General features: G+C 53.7%; 3 protein-coding genes across 8 annotated transcripts in view; 1 reads left to right on the top strand and 2 right to left on the bottom strand.

Moving 5' to 3' along the window:
- Positions 1 to 5696: 5696 nt before the first annotated feature.
- On the bottom strand, positions 5697 to 14901 carry MED29 (mediator complex subunit 29). Of its 3 annotated transcripts, XM_011973374.1 has the most exons (5): positions 14581 to 14901; positions 13693 to 13751; positions 12618 to 12702; positions 8525 to 8798; positions 6367 to 6377 (listed from the first exon to the last, which is right to left on the bottom strand). In XM_011973374.1, the coding sequence occupies exons 1-4, from the start codon at positions 14857 to 14859 to the stop codon at positions 8556 to 8558; spliced, it is 666 nt and encodes a 221-aa protein (XP_011828764.1). In that variant the 5' UTR covers positions 14860 to 14901; the 3' UTR covers positions 6367 to 6377; positions 8525 to 8555. The 3 variants fall into 3 exon arrangements, with proteins under 3 accessions (XP_011828763.1, XP_011828762.1, XP_011828764.1); XM_011973373.1 differs by having other exon boundaries at positions 5697 to 8798; XM_011973372.1 differs by having other exon boundaries at positions 5697 to 8728; positions 14581 to 14881.
- Positions 14902 to 15021: 120 nt separating this feature from the next.
- Positions 15022 to 21366, top strand: PAF1 (Paf1, RNA polymerase II associated factor, homolog (S. cerevisiae)). 3 transcript variants are annotated; one of them, XM_011973363.1, is made up of 14 exons: positions 15022 to 15399; positions 15924 to 15953; positions 16052 to 16144; positions 16457 to 16578; positions 16679 to 16745; positions 16842 to 16943; positions 17027 to 17132; positions 17210 to 17278; positions 17360 to 17463; positions 17549 to 17665; positions 17770 to 17898; positions 20204 to 20309; positions 20431 to 20521; positions 20600 to 21157. In XM_011973363.1, the coding sequence occupies exons 1-14, from the start codon at positions 15353 to 15355 to the stop codon at positions 21010 to 21012; spliced, it is 1596 nt and encodes a 531-aa protein (XP_011828753.1). In that variant the 5' UTR covers positions 15022 to 15352; the 3' UTR covers positions 21013 to 21157. The 3 variants fall into 3 exon arrangements, with proteins under 3 accessions (XP_011828753.1, XP_011828755.1, XP_011828754.1); XM_011973365.1 differs by lacking the exon at positions 15924 to 15953 and having other exon boundaries at positions 20784 to 21366; XM_011973364.1 differs by lacking the exon at positions 15924 to 15953 and having other exon boundaries at positions 15063 to 15399.
- SAMD4B (sterile alpha motif domain containing 4B) overlaps positions 21302 to 24571 on the bottom strand; it is a 62692-nt gene continuing 59422 nt past the window's right edge. Inside the window, exons 13-14 of one of the 2 annotated variants that reach the window (XM_011973367.1) lie at positions 23701 to 23784; positions 21302 to 23284 (exon numbers count right to left, since the gene is read on the bottom strand). In XM_011973367.1, the coding sequence (XP_011828757.1) occupies positions 23262 to 23284; positions 23701 to 23784 (107 nt within the window). In that variant the 3' untranslated portion in view covers positions 21302 to 23261. Of the gene's footprint in view, positions 23494 to 23700; positions 23785 to 24571 lie in introns of both variants that reach the window. The other variant, XM_011973366.1, reaches the window with a different exon arrangement.

Raw genomic sequence — 24571 nt, 5'->3', positions numbered from 1 at the left:
GGGTCGGGGTGGGGGTGCGGATCCGGGGGGCGCCTGCCCAGTTTTCAAAGCTGGAGACTGAGGCGTGTAGAAGGAAACTGGGGCGGAGGTGGGGGCAGGGCTTCAGGGGCAATTGACAAGGGCAGAGGCCCGATGGGGGTGCGCGTGCGACACAGACGGACGGGGGCGGGGAGAGACACGCAGAGGGGTACAGACAGACAGGGAGAGAGGCAGAGAGAAAAACAGAGACACACACACACCGAGAGACACATACAGGGAGAGATAGGGTGAGGAGGGGAGGGACGGTGGGGAGACAGAGACAGTCCCAGAGACAGATTCAGAGAGAGAAGAGGGTTGAGAGGATCACAAAAAGAAACAGAAAGGGGCTGAGCGCAAGTGGTTTACGCCTGTGATCCCAGCACTTTTTGTGTTTTTCTTTCTTTCTTTCTTTTCTTCATTATTATTTTTTTGAGAGACGGGGTTTCCCTATGTTGCCCAGGGTGATCTTCTCCTCCGGGACTGAAGGGATCCTCCCACCTCGGCCTCCCAAAGAGCTGGAATTACAGGTGCGAACCACCAAGCCCGGCCAATCCCAGTACTTTGAGAGGGTGAGGCAGGTGGAGTACCTGAGATCAGGAGTTCAAGATCAGCCTGGGCAACAGTGAGATCCCATCTCTACAAAAAATACTATTTAAAAAAATTAAAAAGAAAAACTGGACAAAAAGGAGAAAGACTGTGAGAAACAAGCACTTACAGAAAGAAATCTGCCAAGCAAAGTGCCAAGAAAGAGCCGGCAGGCCTTGGAGGGGAATTCTCTGAGAACTGCCTGCCTTGTGTTGTCTCACTCCTAAACAGCCCAGACAGATGAGACCTGGACTGCTCTCCCTCTCCCCACTTGCTGGGGTTGGGTGGGTGAGTGAGTGGGCTGGGGTCCAGGATACCTAGCAAGGCTGAAAAGGGGCCTCCTTTCCCAAGTCACAGGGCGGCTCTAGCCCCTCATCCTCAGGCAGATGATCTCTTCTAGGCTGAGTTAAGGAGAACTCACCTAGGCTGAGTTCTAAATGCTTTACGCACATTAATCCTAATGCTAGGTGGTATGCCTATTTAAGGCAGGAGGAAACCAAAGTGAAGTTACTCTCCTGCCCGACTCACACCTGTAGCCCTAGCACTTTGGGCACCCAAGGCGGGCGGATCACGAGAGCTCAGGAGTTGGAGACCAGTCTGGGCAACATGGTGAATCCCTGTTTCTACCAAAAATACAAAAATTAGCTGGGTGCGGTGTCACACACCTGTGGTCCCGCTATTGGGGGGCGGGAAGGGAGCAGGCTGTGGTGGGAGAGTCGCTTGAACCCAGGAGGCGGAGGTTGCATGAGCTGAGATCCCACCACTGCACTCCAGCCTGGGCCACAGAGTGAGACTCCCTTTCAAGGGGGTAATAAACGTTACTCTTCTAGTTCGAGCTAGCAAACGGCAGAGGCCTCCTACCAGGGCCTGAAATTATGTTGAGGTTTGCCCTCTAAGAAAACTCAAGATTGGCAAGGTGGAGGTCTTTCACTATAATGGATGGTTGCATTGATTGAAAGCTGTTTTAAGCTTTCAAAAAGAAAAAAAAAATGGGTCATCCTCAGTTGATGGCTAGATGGGCCTCTTATAGTGGGGTGTGCCTTCAGACTACATTTTCCTTTTTTTTTTTTTTTTAAATTTTGAGACGGAGTGTCGCTGGGTCGCCCAGGCTGGAGTGCAGTGGGGAGATCTCGGCTCACTGCAAGCTCCGCCTCCCGGGTTCACGCCATTCTCCTGCCTCAGCCTCCCAAGTAGCTGGGACTACAGGCGCCCGCCACCATGCCTGGCTCATTTTTTGTATTTTTAGTAGAGACGGGATTTCACTGTGTTAGCCAGGATGGTCTCGATTTCCTGACCTCGTGATCCACCCACCTTGGCCTTCCAAAGTGCTGGGATTACAGGTGTGAGCCACCCCGCTCCCGGCCCAGACTACATTTTCAAGGATCATTCCCCACACTGGCACATCTTTTGTTATCAAAGGGTTGCCCTAAGTGAAAACCCTCTTAAGATCTGGAAAGACAATTTATTTTTTAAGGGGTGTTGGAGAGCTGGCTGCCCTGAGTGAAAATGCGGGGGTAGAAATCATTGCCACAGTGCGCAGTTATAATGGTGGAAAGTTCATTCTTGCAGGCTGCGGGCTTGTATTAAGGTGGGGAGATTCTGCCAGGCTCCACGTCGACCTGCTTCGTCTGAGAGCGGCGGGGGGGAATCCCTGATGCGGCGCTTGCTGAGGGGCCTTCCCGGGCCGGTCTCGTGAGCTGGGCGGGCCGCGGGCGGCTCTGGCACGGTTGTGGCCTCCTGCTCGCCTGTGACTCACTCGCAAGGGGCGGGGGAGTGGGGGCTTCCTGTAAGCCGTGACGAGGAGGTTCAGCCCGGACACTCGGGTTCCTCTCCTGTAACCAGGGCTCCCGTCTCCTGTAAACAGAGCCCCGAGGATAACGGGGAAAAAGGGGGGAGGAGGGGGACCTGGGACCCGCCTCTCGGCCGAGCTCCAAATCCTTACACAGCTTATAGGACTGAGGCGGGGAAAGGGGAGTGGGGGGCACCCTTGGGTCTGCGGAGCCCGGCTCAGCTCGGGCTGCGATCGATCCTGGAGGAGGGATTCCAGTTTCTACTCCCTGGATACTGGGAGCATTTCCCATCCCTGAGTCAGCCTGTCCCCCTCCTCTCTCCATCTGCTGAGTCATCGCCCCGAGTCAGGACTTTTGGGATAGGGCCATTCTCAAAGGAGGGGGATGCTTTGCTCGCAGAAGGACTGGTCCTCCACCTCCCCAAACCCACAGACCTGGGGACCCAGGAAACCAAGGCCTCAGTCCCTCCTCCCTCGCAGTAACCTAGGGGCCTGAATCCCCAGCCCCTCCTCCCTCAGACTCAAGAGTCCAGGCCCCCAGCCCCTCCTCCTTCGGATCCAGGGGTCCAGGCCCCTAACCCCTCCTCCCTCAGACCCAGGGATCCAGGCCGCCAGTCCCTCCTCCCTCAGATCCTCAGGCCCCCCCGAGACCCCAGCCCCTTCTCCCTCAGACCCAGGGGTCCAGGCCCCCAGCTCCTCCTCCCTCAGATCCAGCGGTCCAGGTCCCTAACCCCTCCTCAGAGTCGGGAGACCCCCAGCCCGTCCGCCCTCAGATCCAGGAGACCGGGCCTTCAGCCCTCCCCGCAGGTCTCGGGCGTCCCAGGCCAGGAGGAAGTTCATGGCAGGACTCCTCCCTGCTCCCCACGTAGCCAGCGGGAAAATCCGCGGCCCCAGCGGCGGCCGGGAATCCCCTCTGGAATGACGGTGGGGAAGGGGATGGCCGGGGTCCCCCGCGGGGCGCTGGGGCCAGTCCTGGGCGGGCGAGAAGAGAAGGAAAGGGGCGGAAACCAGAGAGGCTAAAAATACAGCCAACACTTCCTGCCTAGGGGGAGGGGAGCGGAGAGCAGAGTTTCCAGAAAAACAAGCGGGGACGGGAAACGCGGGGGTGTGAGAGCCGGCCGAGTGCGCGGGCGAGCTGGGGACCGTGTACCCGCGGCACGTGTGCCCGCGCCGTGTGTGCGTCTGGCGTGATTGCCTGGGCCTGATTGGGCGTGGCCAAGGGCGGGGCTGGCCAAGTGTACCCCGGCCTGCGACTGCGTGGGCGGCGGGCCGGGCTAGCCGGCATGTGTACCCCGTTGTGTGAACAGTGTGTGTGCTTGCGGGTGCAAAGGTGCGCCTTGGCATCTGGGGGTGCGAGATCTGGTGTGCCTGGGTATGCAGTGGGGGACGTCGAGGGGCACAAGTGTGCCCAGTTTCCTGTGAGAAGGCTGTGTGCATACAATCCCGCATGACTTGGCTGTGTGAATCAATGTGTGAAACCGCCTGTGTGATCGACTGTACCGTGTGTGCTTTGGCCATCTCTGGGTGTGGGGTGGATGCTCTGTTGTAACTGTACTGCAATTTGTCTTTGAGGCGGCATTAAGAACATGAGGTTTTCATCCCCACCTGTATATGTGTGTGTCGCTCTGAGCCACTGTGGGATCTGCAGTGACTAAGTGTGTGTAACTCAGCGCAGGTGCCTGGGTGAGGGAATGACTCTGCCCTCCCCTGTGTCTGAGGCTCTGTGCACACACAACTTTGTGTGTGTGTGTGTTGCTTTGAGACAGGGTCTCGCTCTGTTGCCCAGGCTGGAGTGCAGCGGCACAATATCAGCTCACTGCAGCCTCGACCTCCTGGGCTGAATCGATCCTCCCACTTCAGCCTCCCAGGTAGCTGGGACTACAGGCATGTGCCACCACACCTGGCACACACATTAGAAGCTGTGTGAGCATCCGTGACTCTGCAGCTGTGGCCGTGCGCAAGGCCTTTGTGGCTCAGTGTGTCTAGTCCCCAGGTGTGTGAATAGTGTTCATGTATGTCCACGTCCTTTGTCGTGGGTGTCTAAGACTGCATGTGCAGATCACAGTAGGCCAGAGTCTGAATGCAGTTCCTGTGGCCCCAGTCACAAGGCAGTGAAACTGATGAACTTTGGTTTCTGACGTCTACAGCCCGCGTGATGGGAAGAGTAGCTGGCGAGCTCCCCCACTCCATGTCACCGTTCTTGTGTCGGCCTCCGTGGGCAGAGCAGACGTGCAGACAGGAGCACCTGAGAAGCTGGGGCAGGGCTGATGAGGCTGCTTCTGATAGTGCTGGGCTAAGGACAGGGCTGAGTCAGCCTGTGATGGGCAAAGTCTGCGATGGGGTGAGAGATAGCTTATCGGGTTAAGTGGTGGTTAGAGGGTTGTTTGTGTATTCATGTGGCTGGGTCGCTCCCTGAAGGTATCTGTTTGTGGGACTGTCAATGGGATGGGGTCCCTGGGGGCACCATGATTGTAGGATAGTGGGTTAGCTCTGCAGGGGCGCAAGCATGCTGTGTGCTCGAGTCCCCACTGTCTGTTTTGTGGTGGCTGTGCACCTCACATACACCCCCTCCCTGGAGCGTGCAGTGTGCACCAGACTGTGTAATCTCCCTCTGGGTTTAGTTATCTAGCAAAGCCAAGTCCTCACCAAGGCCCTCTGTGACCTGTCTGGATTTCCTCTCCTCTCCCTGCTCCCTCATTGTGCCCAAGCCTCCTTTTCATGTGTTCCATAAACCCCAGCACATTCCTGTCCCAGGTCCCTGGCACTTGCAGTTCCCTCTGTCTGGAGCACTCTTGCCTGGATGTGTGGATGTCCCCAAGCTTATTCCCTTTCCTTTGGGGCTGCTCTAATACCGCCTTCTCAGTGAGGCCTTCCTTGACCTTTGTCAAGAATTTAAAAAAATAATAATAAACAAAAGGCCCGGCGCGGTGGCTGGTGGCTGGTGCCTGTAATCCCAGAATTTTGGGAGACCGAGGCAGGCAGATCACTTGAGGTCAGAAGCTCAAGACCAGCCTAGCCAACATGGTGAAAACCCGTCTCTACTAAAAATATAAAAATTAGCCGGGCGTGGTGATGCACACCTGTAATCCCAGCTAGTCGGAAGGCTGAGGCAGGAGAATCACTTGAACCCAGGAGGCGGAGGTTGCAGTGAGCCAAGATGGCGTCATTGCACTCCAGCCTGGGCAACAGAGTGAGACTCATTTCAAAAATATATAAACAAGAAAACCCTTGTCATCTATTTAATAATAAATACATGGAACATATATAAGCCGTAATGAATGCTCACGAAACCACTGTCCAACTTTTCTCAAACTTTTAATGTTTTTCAATAAAGTAACACAATTCTCCACATGCAGATATTACATTTCATGTTAGATTTGCTCCTATGTTTTTTAATTATACATTTCCACTTTTTTTGGATCAACTTAATTACACTTAAAAAAAGGAGTATTTTGCTTGTGTAAACACCTCCGCTTCTTTGTTAAAAAAACAGGGTCTCTGTCAACTAAGCTGGAGTGCAGTGGTGCAATCACAGCTCACTGCAGCCTCGACCTTTCAAGCTCAAGGCATCTTCCCAACTCTCAGCCTCCGAGTACCTGGGAATCTGGGCACGCACCACCACACCTAGCTGATTTTTGAATTTTTTTTGCAGATACAGGCTTTTGCTATGTTGCCCAGACTGGTCTTGAAATCCTGGGCTCAAGCCATCCAACTGCCCGCATCTCCCAAAGTGATGGGATTACGGGCCTGGGCCACTGTGCCCGGCCCCAACATCTCCACTTCTGATCTCACTTTTCTGCTTTAATTTTTCACCATCTGTTATGTTTTACTTTTATCACATTTACTGTCTCTCACTAGAATATCAGCTCCACAAATACAGGGCTTGGGCACAAGATACCCAGTACGTTTGCTGAGTGAATGCAACTTTGTGGTGCCCACCTCCGCCCTGTGCCTGGTAAATGTGCATCCACCACCCCACCACCGACTGAGTGCCTCTGTGGCCTCCCTGGGTGTGGTTTTAAGCATTGGTAGCCCCTGTATCATGGGTGCTGGGCTATCAGGCCCCCACCTGTGTGTGATGTTGTGTTGACACCAGCTGGGAGGGCCAGCAGTCCCTGTCTTGTGTGTGTGCTCATGGACTGACATCTCCACCACTGCTGGTGGGCTCTGTTGGGGAAAGGGTTAGTGGTTTTCAGTTGTATGCAAGATAAGTGTATCATGTTGGCTGGGACTATGACTATGCTATCATACTTATTTGGAGGTTAAGTGTGGTTAAGGAGATGTGTGAAGGTGCCCAGATGACAATGACTAGATGGTCAGGTTTTTATTTTTTTGAGACACAGTCTTGCCTTGTCACCCAGGCTGGAGTGCAATGGTGCGATCTTGGCTTACTGCAACCTCTGCCTCCCAGGTTCCAGTGATTCTCCTGCCTCAGCTTCCCGAGTAGCTGGGATTACAGGCGCATGCCACCACGCCTGGCTAATTTTTTGTATTTTTAGTAAAGATGGGGTTTCACCATGTTGGCCAGGCTGGTCTTGAACTCCTGACCTTGTGATCTGCCCACCTCAGGCTCCCAAAGTGTTGGGATTACAGGTGTGAGCCACCGTGCCCAGTCCGATGGTCAGTTTTGTGTGTCAACTTGGACGGGCTACAGTCCCAGTTATTCAATCAAACACTCATCTAGCTGTTGCCATGGAAGTGTTTTTGTAGATGTGATTAAAGTCCATAATCAGTTGACTTTAGATAAGGAAGATTATCCTACAAAATCGGGGGATTGGGTAGAAAACTGATTCAATTAGATAAACGGGCAAAACTGAGGCTTCCCTGAAGGAGAAATTCCTCTTAGGGACAGTGCTTCAGCCTTCCTTCCTGACCTACATGCTTGGGCACTTCAAGGAAGAACAAGGGGAGGAATTTCCTGGGACACACATGGCTGGCCATTTCCCAGTTTTCCAGTGTGGGGACTTGGGCTCAGCATGAATCACAGAGGTATCCGTGATCCTGGGGTTTCCTTGCAGGCATGGGGTCCAGGACAGGAGGCCACTGAGTGGGAATGTGGGAACCATGGCACAGAAGATACTGGGTGGGGCAGTTCTCCAACCAGGCTGAGTCACTTGAGGCTTTCACACCCCAACATCTGAGCCTGGGCTGGTAGCTCCGCCCTGCACTTGCTCAGGCCTGAAGGCCAAGGCTGAACTTCCTGAAGCTCCCAGGGAAGGAGGGAGTCTGAGGGGGCACTCCCTCCTTGAAGCCCCCTCCCCAGTGCCTGCTTCCCGGAGCTGGGGCTCAGGCGCCTGGGTTCTTCCCCAGGACTGATGACTCACTGCGGCTGGGGCCTTTTCACTTCTCCTTTGGGGCTAAAAATACTGGGACCCAGGCATCCAGCTGGGCCAGCCTTGCCACAGATTGCACAACGCCCCTCACTCAAGTTCCGCTGACGCAGGCTTGGGTGGGGGCCTGAGTTGCTCCCTGCTCAGACCTGTGGAGCTCAGAGCCTGGGCCCCTCCAATGCTCCTCTCCTAGGCCAAGACCCTGGGGTCTGCGCTGACATGTGAGCTGCTGGGGGACTCTGGGCTTGGCTGTGGCCCCTGGAAATGAAGTCCCTTCCCTTAGCCCCAGATAACCCGGGGTGCTGGTTCCCTACATAGACACAGATTCCCAGTTAGGAGTTGGGGATAGAAGACAGCTAAAGGGGACTAGTCAGAGAGAGACATAGGACTATGGGGAGAAACACATTAAGAGGAACACATAAACAAGGACAAAAAGAGACAGGATGAGAGAGAGACAACTGTAACAGAGACAGAAGAGTGGCACACAGAGACCACCTCCCAGCTGGAGACAGTCAGGAAGGACTAAGGGAGAGGGGACAGCCAGGGTTCCACACCCAGGCCAGGTTGAGGGAGGGCCTGTGGAACAGAGAGGTCATCAACACACACAGTCCAAAGTCTACCCTAGGCTAGGAGGGGGAGCAGGAAGAAGGGGCAGGGAGACAGGGACCTGGCCAGCGAGCTCCCTGTTGGCCTCTGCTGCCCCCTGCTGGCTCCCGCCGCGGTGCTCAGGCAGGAAAAGACAGGAGGCTTGTGTGTTTAGGCCCAGGACGCTTTTCATTCCCTTTGTACACCACCCGCCAACCACTGCCTGCCCCACTCCCTGCCCCCCCACTTCACAGGGTGCCCCCAGGGCCAGCAGGTGGGGCGGGTGTCTTGCCCGTGACCTTGTTGGCACAGTCCAGCAGGGCGGTGTGAATGTCCTTGGCACAGGAAATCTGGGCTTTGATGACCGCCAGGTACTGTGGGTAGGGGAGGCTGTCAGGCTGCACTGCGTCGGGCTTGGTGGCTGTGGGCACCAGCGTGGGAGAGTGCTTGGCACTGTCACAGCTCTGTGACAGGCACTCATGCGCCAGGCGCTGTGGACAGGCAGGCAAGGGGACAGCATCAGCTCCACCCCAGGTCATTCTACCCCACCCCAAGGGCTAGCTGGGGGTTGTTGGCTTGGCCTCTGGATTTCCCAGGTCTTGGAGTCAGAGGTTGGCCCTGCCAATCACTTGCTGGGGAACATGGGGGCATGGCGGCTACTCTTTTCTGAGCCTCAGTTTCCTTTTTGGAAAACGGGTTTAATAACCACCTCTTCTACCTCATAAGGTGAGAACAGTGAGAGCAGGTGTGTGAAACACAGGCACAGATCCTGGCACACCGTTTAAAGTGCCAAGAAATGTTAGCTACTATCATTGTTACTGCCCCAGCTCCAGGCCTGGTGTTGGCAGTGGCATCTCGGATGGCGCCCGCCCCTGGTTTGCTGCCTGCTTCTCTGGCTGCTCTAGGTACTACTTTCTTTTTTTTTTTTTTCTTTTGAGATGGAGTTTCAGTCTTGTCGCCCAGGCTGGAGTGCAATGGCGTGATCTCAGGTCACTGCAACCTCTGCTCCCTGGGCTCAAGTGATTCTCCTGCCTTAGCCTCCCGAGTAGCTGGGATTACAGGCGCCCGCCACCAAGCCCGGCTAATTTTTTTGTATTTTAGTAGAGACGGGGTTTCTTTTTTTTTTTTTTGAGATGGAGTCTTTGCTCTGTCACCCAGGCTGGAGTGCAGTGGCGCGATCTCGGCTCCCTGCAAGCTCCACCTCGTGGGTTCACGCCCTTCTCCTGCCTCAGCCTCCCGAGTAGCTGGGACTACAGGTGCCCGCTACCACGCCCAGCTAATTTTTTGTATTTTTAGTAGAGACGGGGTTTCACTGTGTTAGCCCGTTAGTTAGGATGGTCTCGATCTCCTGACCTTGTGATCCACCGAGACGGGGTTTCATCACATTGGCCACGCTGGTCTCAAACTCATGATCTCAGGTGATCCACCCGCCTCAGCCTCCCAAAGTACTGGGATTACAGGCGTGAGCCACTGTGCCCGGCCCTTTTTCTTTTGGAGACAGAGTCCTGCTCTGTTACCCAGGCTGGAGTGCCGTGGCGCCATCTTGGCTCATTCCAACCTCCACCTCCCGGGTTCAAGAGAGTCTCCTGTCTCATTCAAGTAGCTGGGACTACAGGCGCACGCCATCACGCCTGGCTAATTTTTGTATTTTTAGTAGAGATAGGGTTTCGCCATGTTGGCCAGGCTGGTCTCGAACTCCTGACCTTGTGATCTGCCCGCCTCAGCCTCCCAAAGTGCTGGGGTTACAGGCATGAACCAGCGCGCCTGGCCAGCTCTAGATACTTCTTACACTACCTAAGGGCAGCCATTCCTAGGCCCCGTCTTCTCTCACTGTTCAAGCCCTCCCAGGGCTGTCACAGCCACACACACCACTCAGTTTCCCCCTCTGCACCGATGGCGCCACTGTCGCCAGCCTCCCCCTGACATTCGTAGGGCCCTTATGCTCCCCAAAACTGCTTCTCCTAGGTCCCTGTTTCAGGGACAGTCCTCCATTCTAAACCAGAGCCCTGGGCCCCATCCCAGAAATTTTAGCTCCTTCCAGCACACCAGTCCTGTGGCCCGCATACAAAGCCCTGCACGCGAAGCCTCTCAAGTTCCCCAGTCTTCCCCATTTCCTCATGGCCCCGCCCTGGTGAAGCCCAGTCCAGGCATACTTGGATCATGCCATGGCTGCGTCCTTGGGCTCCTGCCTCGGGCTCCTGCCTCCAGTCTCAGCCCCTTGAACCCACCCCTCATTTGCCAGCCAGAGGCATAGTCCTAAAAAGCAGACAGGTCCGGCCGGGCGTGGTGGCTCATGCCTGTAATCCCAGCACTTTGGGAGGCCGAGGCAGGTGGATCACGAGGTCAGGAGATCGAGACCATCCTGGTTAACATGGTGAAACCCCGTCTCCACTAAAAATACCAAAAATTAGCCGGGCGTGGTGGTGGGCGCCTGTGGTCCCAGCTCCTCGGGAGGCTGAGGCAGGAGAATGGCCTGAACCCAGGAGGCGGAGCTTGCAGTGAGCCGAGCTCGCGCCACTGCACTCCAGTCTGGGCGATAGAGCAAGACTCTGTCTCAAAAAAAAAAAAAAAGCAGACAGGTCCATGTTCTTCCCTGCTTGAAACCCTCCATGCCTCCCCAGTGCCCGTAGGATTATATTCAAAATCCAACAAGCTCCTATGCCTACCACACCTCAGCCAGACTGAATTACTTGATGTTCCTAAAACAAATTTAAAGCAAATATTATTCCCTCCGGTTGGAACATGGTTCTGACACTACTAAGCTTCTCAACCTCTCACTTTTCCTTCAAAACCCAGGACAGGCCAGGCACAGTGGTCTGTAATCCCACTTTGGGAGGCTGAGGTGTGTAAATTGCTTGACCCCAGGCATTCAAGACTAGCCTGGTCAACATGGCAAAACCTCATCTCCACAAAAAATACAAAAATTAGCAAGGCATGGCGGCGCATGCCTGTAGTCCCAGCTACTTGGAAGGTTGAGGTGGGAAGATCACTTCAGCCCAGAAGTAGAGGCTGCAGTGAGCTGAGACTGTGCCACTGCAGTCCAGCCTGGGCGACAGAGTGAGACTCTGACTCAAAAAAAAAAAAAAAAAAAGGCCGGGTGCAGGTAGCTCACACCTGTAATCCCAGCACTTTGGGAGGCTGAGACGGGCGGATCACAAGGTCCAGAAATCAAGACCATCCTGGCCAACATGGTGAAACCCTATCTCTACTAAAAATACAAAAATTTGCTGGGCTTGGTGGTGCGTGCCTGTAGTCCCAGTTACTCAGGAGGCTGAGGCAAGAGAATCGCTTGAACCTGGGAGGCCGAGGTTGCAGTGAGTGAAATTGCGCCACTGCACTCCAGCCTGGCGACAGAGTGAGACTCTCTCAAAAAAAGAAAAGGCTGGGTGCAGTGGCTCATGCCTGTAATCCCAGCACTTTAGGAGACTGAGGCGGGCGGATCACTTGGGGCCAGGAGTTCAAGACTAGCCTGGCCAAAATGGTGAAACCCCGTGTCTACTAAAAATACAAAAATGAGCCAGGCGTGGTAGTGTGCACCTATAGTCCTAGCTACTTGGGAGGCTGAGGCACCAGAATCACTTGAAACCAGGAGGAGGAGGCTGCAGTGAGCTGAAATGGTGCCACTATACTCCAGCCTGGGTGACAGAATAAGACTGTCCCCGCCTCGTCCCCCGACAAAAAAAACCAGTCCAAAATAATGATGATACCACAGTACACATTTGCCATATGCCTAGTATCATGTTAAGTAGTTTACATGCATAATCTAAGTTTTCCTGGAAACTCCATTTTCCTAAGGAGGAACCCAGAGGTCAGAGGTAGAGATTGATGGTGGATCTGACTCCGGAGGTTGTATTCTTAGTCACTTGCCCTCCTCTCAACTCCTGCCCCTCTTCCCTCCTTTGTTTCAGACTTGCTCAGATGTGCTCTCTAGCAGCAGCCTTCCCTAAGCCACTCTCTTCCTATCCCCACCCAGTGCTTCCACAGCTGAGATTTCTGCATCCTAGCCCTGATCCCTCTGCCTGTGCCTCCCCAATCATAACCCTAACCACTCTGGCCTAAGCTTCTCCTATCACAGCACTGACCACTCTGAGCTGTCACTGTTTAGGGGTGTGCTTATTATTCCACTCAACTGAAAGCTCTGTGAGGGCAAGGATCAGAGCAACCCTGGGTCCTCAGTGTTGGTGGAAGCACAGGTCTGGCCCACAGGAGGTCCCCAGTTGAGTGTGAGTTGACTGACTGACTGAGGGTTTCTGAAGACCCCGGAGACTGGGACAGAGCTGTCGTTACCCCATGTCCAGAAGGCTTCTCACCAGGCAGAGCTCCAGCTGGTCACAGAGTGCGTAGAACTCCTCCAGGCACTTGTCAAAGCGCTGTATGGGTCCATCACTGCTCTTTCTACAGACCAGAAAAAAAGGATGTCTGAAGAATTGCTTTCTAATCTCTGGGACACCAGTATCTACCCAACCAAGTGTCCAACAGGAAACCAGGTACAGGCCCAGGGGATCTGAAGTAGTGGTTGAAAACTGGCGGGGTTTAAAAAAAAAAAAGGAGACTGGGCGCGGTAGCTCATGCCTGTAATCCCAGCACTTTGGGAGGCCGAGTTGAGCAGATCACCTGAGGTCAGGAGTTCGAGACCAGCCTGGACAACATGGTGAAACCCCATCTATACTAAAAATACAAAAAATTAGCCAGATGTGCTGGCACATGCCTGTAGTCCCAGCTACTTGGCAGGCTGAGGCAGGAGAATCGTTTGAACCTGGGAGGCAGAGGTTGCAGTGAGCAGAGACTGTGCCACTGCACTCCAGCCTGGGCGACAGAGCAAGACTCTTATCTCCAAAAAAAAAAAAAAAAAAAGATTGGTTGTGATGGTTCATGACTGTCATCCCAGCACTCTGGGAGGCCAAGGTGGAAGGACTGTTCGAACCCAGGAGTTTGAGACCAGCCTTGCCAACATGGCAAGACCCTGTCTCTACAAAACAACAAAAACAAAATAAAATAAAATAGGAGGAGTGATTCGTGAGGCTGAGGGGATCGCTAGAGGCCAGGAGTTTGAGACCAGCCTGGGCAACATAGCAAGACTCTGTCTCTATAAAAAATCTTACAACTTAGCCAGGCATCTGTAGTCTGTAGCCATGTCTGCAGTCCTGGCTACTTGGGAGGCGGAGGCAAGAGGATCACCTGAGCTCAGGTGTTCAAGGCTGCAATAAGCCAAGATCGTGCCACTGTATTCCAGCCTGGGTGACAGAGGGAGACCCTGTCTCAAACAAACAAAACAAAACAAAAAAAGTAAATATAGGAGGTGAGCTGGGCAGGGAGGAGAAAGAAAGATGAATTTCAAAGACTGGGGAGGCAACGGAATATCCTGGGAAAGGGGGCTGCACTCACTGTCCATTGTCGATGTTAGTGTTCTGAATCAAGTTTTGTGCTGCAACCTTCATCAAGGTCTAGTCAAAACAAAAACAAAACATGTGGGAAATGGAAAAACAAAAGGGAACACACTTCCTTAAGATCACTCAATCTCAGGTCTTCTTTTCAACTGGCACCTTCCCTCCTGACTTTCCAAATACTTGTTTCCATTCCTATAGCTGTCACCACTCCATCCTCCCAGAGGCCCGCTCTCACCTGAGCTTCTCGCCAATAATCTAAGCGTCCTCCCTCACCTATCAATCAAGGGCAGAATCTCCGTATAAGCTAGTCCTCTCCTCAGGCTTTAACGACCAGAACTCAGTTCTCCTTTAAACAACCCCTCACTCCTCCGGCCAGTCCCAGCCTCAACATCAGCGCTGATTCTATCATCTCTGCCGAGCTTCGCTTAGGTCTCGCATAAAACAGCAGGTTTTTTTTTTTTTTTTTTTTTTTTTTTTTTTTTTTTTTTTTTTTTTTTTTTTTGACGGAGTCTCGCTGTGTTGCCCAGGCTGGAGTGCAATGGCACGATCTCTCGGCTCACTGCTTCTCCTGCGTCAGCCTCCCGAGTAGCTGTAATTACAGGCGCGCGCCACCATGCCTGGCTAATTTTTGTATTTTTAGTAGAGACGGGGTTTCACTAGGCTGGTCTAGAACTCCTGACCTCAAGTTATCCGCCCGCCTCAGCCTCCCAAAGTGCTGGGATGACAGGCATGGGAACACAGGCGTGAGCCGCCGCGCCAGGCCAAAACAGCAGGTTCTACTTCTCTTTCTGCCTAGCACTCTCTCCGACTAACCTGGCCCTCGGCCCGCCCCTCTGAAGTTAGACTACCAAATGCAGTTTGCTTCTCGCTGCTTAAGGCCAATCACCTGTAGACTCTCCTTCAGCTGCGGGATGAGCATCTTATAACGCTGCACAGGATCGAAGTCCTGTTGCTGTTGCTGCAGCAGGCCGCTCTGGGCAGGGCCCACCAGTTGTGCTGGCGGTTGCGGCTGCTGCTGGGGACCCGGGCCGCCAGCCGAACTAGGACCCGATACACCAGCAGCTGAGGAAGCCGCTGAAGCTTGCTGCTGGGATGTAGCCATCTTTCTCGCGTAGACCGCCGGAAGTGCGTCACAACTGCGTCTCCCCGCGTTGCTGTTCGACATCCCTATTTCTAGTCCCCGTTTGCTAGTTATCCCACCTCCCAGGCAATTAAGCCAATGGAAGGGAAGGAGGTGCTCCTACGTTACGTTACTCTCAAATCCGAGGTCCAGACTGAGATCTTTTCACCAATCACAGAAGCACCTCTCTCCCTCGCTCCGCCCTTCACCCAGACGCTCGCCAATCCGTGTGTGGTTCCGTTCCGGACTTCATTTCCCCGAAGGCGTCGCGCCGTGAGGAGCCCCGTTGGGTCCTCAGCGTCTTGGCGGCAGTTGGTGGAACAGGAGCTTCGAGTCCGTCCCTGGTGCTGCCTGCGCGTTCACCTGAGTCTCGCTGGAGCACTTCTTGCCCGCCCACCTCATCTCAACCCACTTTCCGCGGGGAGCGGCGCCAACCTGGGCCTGCCTCGGATCAGGCGTCCCCTGAAGTCGGCACGCCCCTCCGCGTCCCCCTTCGGCCCCGCTAGGACCCCGTCCGGGCTGCCGTCGCCTCGTCGCTATGGCGCCCACCATCCAGACCCAGGCCCAGCGGGAGGATGGCCACAGGTAGGCGCCACGGTTTTCTGTTTCAGCAAGGTGGGGGATCGGGATAGGGTTTCTGCTGGACAACGTCACCAGCCCCCAGGTCTGCCCGTGACGTCATGGAGCGCTCACCTTTGACGAAGGGGGCGGGTTCCTTCTGAGATTCAGGTGTTCCCCTCCTCCCCGCCGTGCACTTCAGGGATTAAGCTTTTGGAGACTCTCTCCAGAAGGGATCCTTCCAGTCAAGCGTTTGGAGACCCCTCTTCCAAAGACGATTGAGTACATGGTTCTTTATTAAAGCACTTGAAGCCATCCCCTGCAAAAGGGATTGAGCACTTGGCCTTGTTCATTAAAGCTTTTGGGGGCTCTTCTTCCTAAATAAGTTGAACATTTGTTTCCCTCCATTAAAGCATTTGGACACCCCCCACCACCAAAAGAAACCAGCATTTGTCACCCCTCCTTCTACTTTTTGAAAGGTTGGGGAAGCCTTTTTCATTCTCCTGTCAATCCCGTCCTCTCCACCTATCACTGTCTTTCTTCTCCACTAGGCCCAATTCCCACCGGACTCTGCCTGAGAGGTGAGCCTCACTGTGCTTTCCCAGGAGCGGTGGGGCAGTGGGGCTGGGAGCAGAGGTGGGGCAGCGGGGACCCACTTTTGAGCCACTAACGTTCCTAGGTCTGGAGTGGTCTGCCGAGTCAAGTACTGCAATAGCCTCCCTGATATCCCCTTCGACCCCAAGTTCATCACCTACCCCTTCGACCAGAACAGGTGAGACTAAAGATGGGAAAACTATTCAGGTATGAGTTATTTGAAGGCAGGGACTGCTTGTCTCGTCGGCTGCTGTTGCTCAGGGCCTAGCACAGTACCTGCCTAGCACATAGTAGTAGCTGCTCAATTGTTTGTTAATGAATGGAGCAAGCAGTGTCCAAGCCCCTTCCCACTGGGGAGCCAGCTTTCAGACTCCGCCATGGGGGACACTTCATTCTGAGTTCCTCCCCAAAGAAGCTTCGCCTCTGAGAAGCAGGGCTGTGAGGGGTGAAGCTGGAATCCAGACACCACAAGAGGTGTTTCCCCACCCAGGTTCGTCCAGTACAAAGCCACTTCCTTGGAGAAACAGCACAAACATGACCTCCTGACTGAGCCAGACCTGGGGGTCACCATCGATCTCATCAATCCTGACACCTACCGCATCGACCCCAATGGTGTGTGGGGAGACAGGGAGGGTCTGCTCTAGGGCAGCAAAGGACCTGGGCCTCCTTCATGGTCCTCCTTCCCCCGTCCCCCCGCCCCGCTCTCCTCTAGTTCTTCTAGATCCAGCTGATGAGAAACTTTTGGAAGAGGAGATTCAGGCCCCCACCAGCTCCAAGAGGTGAGCAGGTAGCAAATGGGTGCTGGGGACTGGCTCCGGTGGGCCCTACAAGCAGGAGGGCGGTGGGGTTCTGAGGCACCTGATTTCCTACCCCAGATCCCAGCAGCACGCGAAGGTGGTGCCATGGATGCGAAAGACAGAGTACATCTCCACTGAGTTTAACCGTTACGGCATCTCCAATGAGAAGCCTGAGGTCAAGTAAGTTGCAAACAGGAAGAGAGGGAAGGTGGAGATGCCAGATGTGTCCAGTGGCCCCTAAAGGCCTTTTTCTTCATTCCTAGGATTGGGGTTTCTGTGAAGCAGCAGTTTACCGAGGAAGAAATATACAAAGACAGGGATAGCCAGATCACAGCCATTGAGAAGACTTTTGAGGATGCCCAGAAATCAGTAATTGAGGGACTGGGATGGGGAGAGGTAAGGGTATGGCTGCAGAGCTCCTCCTCACCCTGTTTTTGTCCCACCAGATCTCCCAGCACTACAGCAAACCCCGAGTCACACCGGTGGAGGTCATGCCTGTCTTCCCAGACTTTAAGGTCAGGCCCAAGGTGGGAGGTAGAAAGGGACAGCCTATTTGTGCCTGTTCCCATCTAACCCCAGTGCCTCCATCTCCCTAGATGTGGATCAATCCATGTGCTCAGGTGATCTTTGACTCAGACCCAGCCCCCAAGGACACAAGTGGCGCAGCTGCGTTGGAGATGATGTCTCAGGCCATGATTAGGTAGTTGGTCCTGCTGCCCACCTTGGCCTGCTCCTTGCTGCCTTTTGGCCTCACACTTCATTGCCACTCCTTTTCCCCCAACCAGGGGCATGATGGATGAGGAAGGGAACCAGTTTGTGGCCTATTTCCTGCCTGTAGAAGAGACGCTGAAGAAACGAAAGCGGGACCAGGAGGAGGAGATGGACTATGCACCAGATGATGTGTGCGTGGGTTGGGGTTAAGTTTTGGGGAATGGAAAGTTTTGGAGATTGGGATTGGGATAGGGATAGGGAGGAAATGGGACTGAACCTGTGCCCTCATCCTCAGGTATGACTACAAAATTGCTCGGGAGTACAACTGGAACGTGAAGAACAAAGCTAGCAAGGGCTATGAGGAAAACTACTTCTTCATCTTCCGAGAGGGTGACGGGGTTTACTACAATGAGTTGGAAACCAGGTACTCAGCACACTCCTATCTGATTAGCCTGGATCTGTGCTTCTTAAGACCCTGGGGCATGCAAGAGCCACGCTGGAGGTCCTTTGTACCTAATAATTTGTCATACGCATTGGTAAACAAGAACAGCAGATGTTTGATCATGCACATGAGCTGGACTTGGTTCTAATAGGAGAAGCCAGAAAAGAAAATCTTTTTTTTTTTTTTGAGATGGAGTGTCACTCTGTTGCCCAGGCCAGAGTGCAGTGGTGTGATCTCAGCTCACTGCAACCTCCGCCTCCTGGGTTCAAGTGATTCTCCTGCCTCAGCCTCCTGAGTAGCTGGGATCACAAGCGTGTGCCAGGATGGCCAGCTAATTTTTTTTTGCATTTTTAGTAGAGATGGAGTTTCACCATGTTGGCCAGGCTGATCTTGAACTCCTGACCTCAGGTGATCTGCCTGCCTCGGCCTCCCAAAGTGCTGGGATTACAGGTGTGAGCTACCGCGCCCAGCCAGAAAGAAAATCTTAATGCAGAAGACATTTAGAGCTTTTGTGCAGGGTAGAGGGCCAAGTTTCCCAGTATTAGTAACAGACTTCATGTGAAAGTAAACATTGCCAAAGTATGGAGTAATATATAAAATTAGTATGATTTTTTTTTTTTTTTGAGACAGCGTCTTGCTCTGTCGCCTAGGCTACAGTGCAGTGGTGCCATCTTGGCTCACTGCAACCTCTGCCTCCCGTGTTCAAGAGATTCCCCTGCCTCAGTCTCCTGAGTACCTGAGTAGCTAGGATTACAGGTGCCTGCCACCACACCCAGCTTTTTTTTTTTTTTTTGAGACGGAGTCTCGCTCTGTTGCCCAGGCTGGAGTGCAGTGGCGGGATCTCCGCTCACTGCAAGCTCTGCCTCCCGGGTTCACGCCATTCTCCTGCCTCAGCCTCCCGAGTAGCTGGGATTACAGGCGCCCGCCGCCACGCCCGGCTTTGTTTTTTTTTTTCAGACGGAGTTTCGCTTTTGTTGCCCAGAGTGCAATGGCGCGATCTCTGCTCACAGCAACCTCTGCCTCCTAGGTTCAAACCATTCTCCTGCCTCAGCCTCCGGAGTAGATGGGATTACAGGCATCGCCACCACACCCGGCTAATTCTGTATTTTTAGTAGAGACGGGGTTTCTCCATGTTGGTCAGGCTGGTCTCAAACTTCAGACCTCAGGTGATCCACCTGCCTCAGGCTCCCAAAGTGCTGGGATTACAGGCATGAGCCGCTGCACCCGGCTAATTTTTGTATTTTTAGTAGAGACGGGGTTTCATCATCTTGGCCAGGCTGGTCTTGAACTCCTGATCCTGTGATCCACCCACCTCGGCCTCCCAAAGTGTTGGAATTACAGGCGTGAGCCACCGCACCCGGCCGGCCAGCATGAATGTTTTAAATGAAATGCTTAATACCCACATTCAAAAATGTGACCCCAAAACTCTTCCCTGATGGCTGAAAGTTTACTGCTATGCCAGCACCTCTGGTGTAGAGTTGGGAAGTCTTAAGTTTGTTTAAAGCAGAGATTACAAGAACTGACCCCATAGGCCAGGCAGGAAATGTAAAAGAGCAGTGGCGTGGTAGCATCTGAGTGACCTGGAGTTCTGGGCAACCATGGAGGGCACGACGTCACTTCAACCCACTGTTGCTATGCCGTGGAGCCAAAAATTCCTATCTTCCAAAAGCCCCAAATTCAGATGATTCTCCTGGTTTCTCAAAGTGTTGGTAATTAATTCACGTATACAGTAATGCACTGCATGTATTTCAGTCAACAATGGACTGCTTATGATGGTCCCTTAAGATAGAATACCGTGTCTTGACTGTACTTTTTCTATGTTTAGATATACAAATACTTACTATTGTGTTACAATTGCCTGCAGTATTCAGTACAGTCCCATGCTGTACAGCTTTGTAGCCTAGGAGCAATAAGCTACACCATTACAGCCTAGGTATGTAGTAGGCTATACTGTGTACATTTGTGTAAGTGCACTGTATGATGTTCACATGATGTATTTCTCAGAATGTTTCCCTGTTAAGTGGCCCATGCTCATATTTATGTAAATACACCATATAACGCACACAGTGTAGGGCAACCAAATTGGTGCCATGGGAGCCATCTTTCCTTTCCCCTGCCCTCAATACCTTGAGCTTAGTTGCCCTTATTCAATCTGTATTTATTCCCATTTACTCTAAGTATTGATGGGGAACCAAGTCAGACCAGACCCCTCACTGGGGGCGGGGGAGTGGGAGGTGTGTCTTTAACTGCATCTTCTACTTCTCTCCTCCAAATTTGCCCCCTGTAGGGTCCGCCTTAGTAAGCGCCGGGCCAAGGCTGGGGTTCAGTCAGGCACCAACGCCCTGCTTGTGGTCAAACATCGGGACATGAATGAGAAGGAACTGGAAGCTCAGGTAACAAGCACCACTGGCCCAGAGTACCCACGGCAGGGAGGGTGGTGGTTGCAGGTGAGGAGGAGGACAAAAACCCAACAGAACACCCTCCTTCCCCTCATTCCAATCTTGCTGCTTCCAGGAGGCACGGAAGGCCCAGCTAGAAAACCACGAACCAGAGGAGGAAGAGGAAGAGGAGATGGAGACAGAAGAGAAAGAAGCTGGGGGCTCAGGTAAATCTGGACAGGCCAGACTCTGGGAGCTCTGCGAAGGTGGAAAAGTGGGTCTCACCTCTCTCCACTCCCTTCCAGATGAGGAGCAGGAGAAAGGCAGCAGCAGTGAGAAGGAGGGCAGTGAAGATGAGCGTTCGGGCAGCGAGAGTGAACGGGAGGAAGTTGACAGGGACGAGGCCAGTGACAAGAGTGGCAGTGGTGAGGACGAGAGCAGCGAGGATGAGGCCCGGGCTGCCCGTGACAAAGAGGAGATCTTTGGCAGTGATGCTGATTCAGAGGATGATGCTGACTCTGATGATGAGGACAGAGGACCAGCCCAAGGTGGCAGTGACAATGAGTCGGACAGCGGCAGCAATGGGGGTGGTCAGCGGAGCCACAGCCGCAGCCGCAGCGCCAGTCCCTTCCCCAGTGGCAGCGAGCACTCGGCCCAGGAGGATGGCAGTGAAGCTGCAGCTTCTGATTCCAGTGAAGCTGATAGTGACAGTGACTGAGTCCCAGGGCATTCAGGGCTGGTTCAGACACCATTATTGTGAGCAGGATGGCACTTTTCTAGTGGTCTGTTTGTGAGCCTTTCACTTGTTTGTTCCCCACCCCCAAACCTTTGCTGTTAATAAAGTCAACTTATCTTTACTTCCCCTCCCAGCCCCTATGATGTCATTCAGCCCAGCACACACCTCCCCCCACCCCGAGGTGCTCAAGGATCTTGGCTTGAGGCTTAGAAACACAGGCCAGAGGCAGGGCCAATGGCTTCCCACAAAATGTAGCACAACGAAGGTCAGAATTTTTTTGTTTTTTTTTTTTTCCAAAATAAGCCCAGACCATTAAACAAGTGAAACTCCAACAAATAAGTCTTCTCCAACAGCGAGAAAAACTGTACAGTTACTCAAAGCTGATTCTGCCAGTGGGGCTGGGGACAGAAGTGGGTGGGGAGGGCGAAATCATGGAGGGCCTGGGGAGGGGGCTGGAGCGGGAGAGGGTCAGGGTCCTGCCCATCAGAGTGGGGCCGCCTGCGTCCTGCACACTCTGCTGTCAGGTGGGGTGGGGGGCAGCTCTTGCCTCCCTGTGTGTGTGAGACGGTGTCCCTCACCATCTCCCAGTGCCAGGCACAGTCAGCTCACCCTGATGGAGAGTGAACTAGACAGGACAGGCTGGGGAGAGGGGAGGGTCCCATGAGAGGGACACCCTGCTGATTCCAAACGAGGTGGCCCGTCCATCCCACTTCCTGCAGCTAGTGGGAGGGGGACTGGAGAAGCCCTGGGAGATTGAGGGGATGAGCAAAGGCACAGAAACATGGAGGGCCGGGGTGGGGGACTTGCATAGGTTGATGAGTGTGCAAGAGGTACATAAATAAACCTGACACCCCACCCAGCCCGGCACTGGGAGAGGAAGTGGGGACCCAGAGCCAGGTTCCCAGGGCCACCCTTACCCCCTGGCTTCTTCCCCCTCCCTGGGCTCAGAGCAGAGGGAGGTCCACAGACCAGGAGGGTGGGGGCAAGAAGGTCTGGGGAATGGGGTGATAGTGCAGGGAGGGTGGTGGTTTTAAAATTTTTTTTTTTTGGTTTTTTGTTTTTTTCCCAACATTTTGTATCTTTAATAACATACACAATGGTTACCAGCCATATTCATAACAAAAGTTATTCATAAAATGTATCTAAAAATAACATTTTTTTTCCTTTTCGGTGTGAAAAGCTTGAGAATGTCCCAGTGGGGAGGGTGGGCTGAGGGGGAGGAGGGCGTTGAAGAGGGAGACCCTGGCTTCCCCGCAGTCTGAACCCCTGAATCCCCTCCCTCCACCTGGGCCCCAACACAACCCCTCATTAGGAATAGGGACCAGACAGTCTGTCAGACTCTGGGACTGGGACAAATCTCTGGGTTATGATATAGTGTTCCACTTAAGTGAGGTCATGACATAATGGGGGAAGGGGAAAGGCTAAAAGAAAAGGGAGGGGCTTAGGGAAAAACCCAAAAACCAAACAATCCCCTTTCCCTTATTCCTGACTCCCAAGTATCACCAACCAGACCTGGGAGCGGAGAAGGGTGTGTGTTCATAGGGAAGAGGACGTTAAGGCAACAGACTTCCTGACCTCACTGGCCACCCTGGCTGCCCACCTCCAACCTCTTCATCTGGGGAGCCAGGGCTGGAGGAAAATGGGTTAGAGTTTGGGGGTCTGGAGGAGGGGGCTCTGCCCTCTCCCCTCATAAAGTTCAGGCTCCCCCTGCCACTGTCTTGGCTCAGAGAGAGGCCTGGGGATTCTAAAAATGAGAGGAAATGATCAGAGAAAAACCGTTAAGAACTATATAAATATGTATCTTAAATAGGCCTAAGAAATTAATCATAGAGAACCTCTGGTGAACAGGGCCAAAGGAGGTGAGAGAAGAAGGTGGCTCCTGTCCTTGGAGAATGTGGGGAATGGTAAAGGGGAAGGAGGGAGAGGAGAGAGGGCTTCCTCTCCTTGCTCCCCTCCCTTCTCCCCAGCTCCTCTCAGTAACATTCTGGAGGGCAGGTTCTCTGCCCTGCTCATGTCACCCCAAATATCAAATGTTTCTGAGCAGGCTCCACAAGGTAGTGGTCAGTTTGTCTCTGGGGAGTCTGCTCCCTTGGGGAGAGGCAGGTGGTCAGCGGTCTGGAGGAGGCAGGGGTGGGATGGGACCAGGTGGGGATGAAGAAGGAAAGGAGAGAGGCAGGCAGTCTGGCCAGTCCCTGCCCCCTTTATCCTGGCTGCCCCCAACTCCCCGGGCCTCAGCAGAGATCCCTCGACGGGCCTGGGAGTGAGCAAGGCATGTGCCAATGTTAAACAAAAGTTAAAAGGGTGAGAGAGTAGAAAAATATTAGAATATATAGCTGAGCCAGCCCACCCTCTCGCTGTCGCGGAGAAGCCTGTTGGGGGTTGGCCCCCGCCCGCCGCCCAGGGAGCCTATGGGTGCGCTGGGCTGTGGGTCCCGTCAGATGGTGGAGGTTTTGTCTGTCCCATCTGTGGTAAGAAAGGGAGGAAGGGAGGAAGATCAGGAGCTGGAGGGAGGCCCAAGAAAAGGCACTCAGGTAGCCTGTCATCCCGGTCAGGCCCTCCCTGGAGTCTGGCCTCCCCTGGGGACCCCTCAGGATGACTCTGAGTTGCTCAGTTCAGAGGAAGAGACGCTGGGTAGGTGGGAGCTGGGTCAGGGAAAGAGGAAATGCTCACCACCCAAGGCGTGTTCTGTCATGCTCAGACACAGAGACTCCAGAGTGGGATTGATCTCCAGGTCAGGCCCAGGAACCGGGCAGTCTGGTTGGGAGAGAGGAGAATGGGGGTGGTAAGGACCAACTGGACTTGGGTGAAGAAAGCTGGGATGACAAAGGATGCTGGTATGGGAAGGGAGCAAGAGAGATGGAGGGGGAGAGGGAGGAAGGGGAGGAGGTTGACAAGGAGAGAGGCGAGCATGTCACACAACAGGCAGAGGAGACAATGGCAATGGCAGAGGCTTGGTGATACAGAAAATGCCTGACTTGCAGACAGTGGAAGTGAAACTGAAGGAGCTCCTGGAGGCCACACACAGCCTGCTGTGACTACTTTGGACACAGACTGCATACTGTCTTGAGCACAGTCTGGGCATCTGCCCTGGACACTGGGCAGCCCCCAAGGCTCCCTGATTGAAGACCTGCTCTGTACTTGGTGCAAAAGCTAAATCAAAACCCTTCCTGTCCCCACTTGGACCTGCTCCTCTGGGCAGGATTCGATCCGGGCAGGATTCGATCCAGGCAGGCTGGGCAGGTGGGGGCAAAGTAGGACAACCACCATGGGACTTGTCCTCAAACCACACTTCTCAAAAGGGCCTCCTATTCTGGCATCTGGGAAACCACCCACCTCCCTGGGCAGACCTGACCCCACCCCACGCTGCTTAAACCCTTCCCTGACTCCTCACTACCATCAGGACAAAGTCCGAGCTGTTTACCTGGGTTTAGATGACCCAGCTCCCATCCCCACCCTCACCTCTCTCATCACTGTTCCCTCCGAACCCTGAGCTCATGTCGTATCAGATCACTCAACTGTGTCTCCTAAAAAAAAAAAAAAA

The sequence above is a fragment of the Mandrillus leucophaeus genome, unplaced genomic scaffold (genome assembly GCF_000951045.1).
Source record: "Mandrillus leucophaeus isolate KB7577 unplaced genomic scaffold, Mleu.le_1.0 Scaffold137, whole genome shotgun sequence".
Classification (NCBI taxonomy): Eukaryota; Metazoa; Chordata; class Mammalia; order Primates; family Cercopithecidae; genus Mandrillus; species Mandrillus leucophaeus.
Note: the sequence above shows the minus strand (reverse complement) of the source record. Positions and strands in the feature narration are given on the sequence as shown.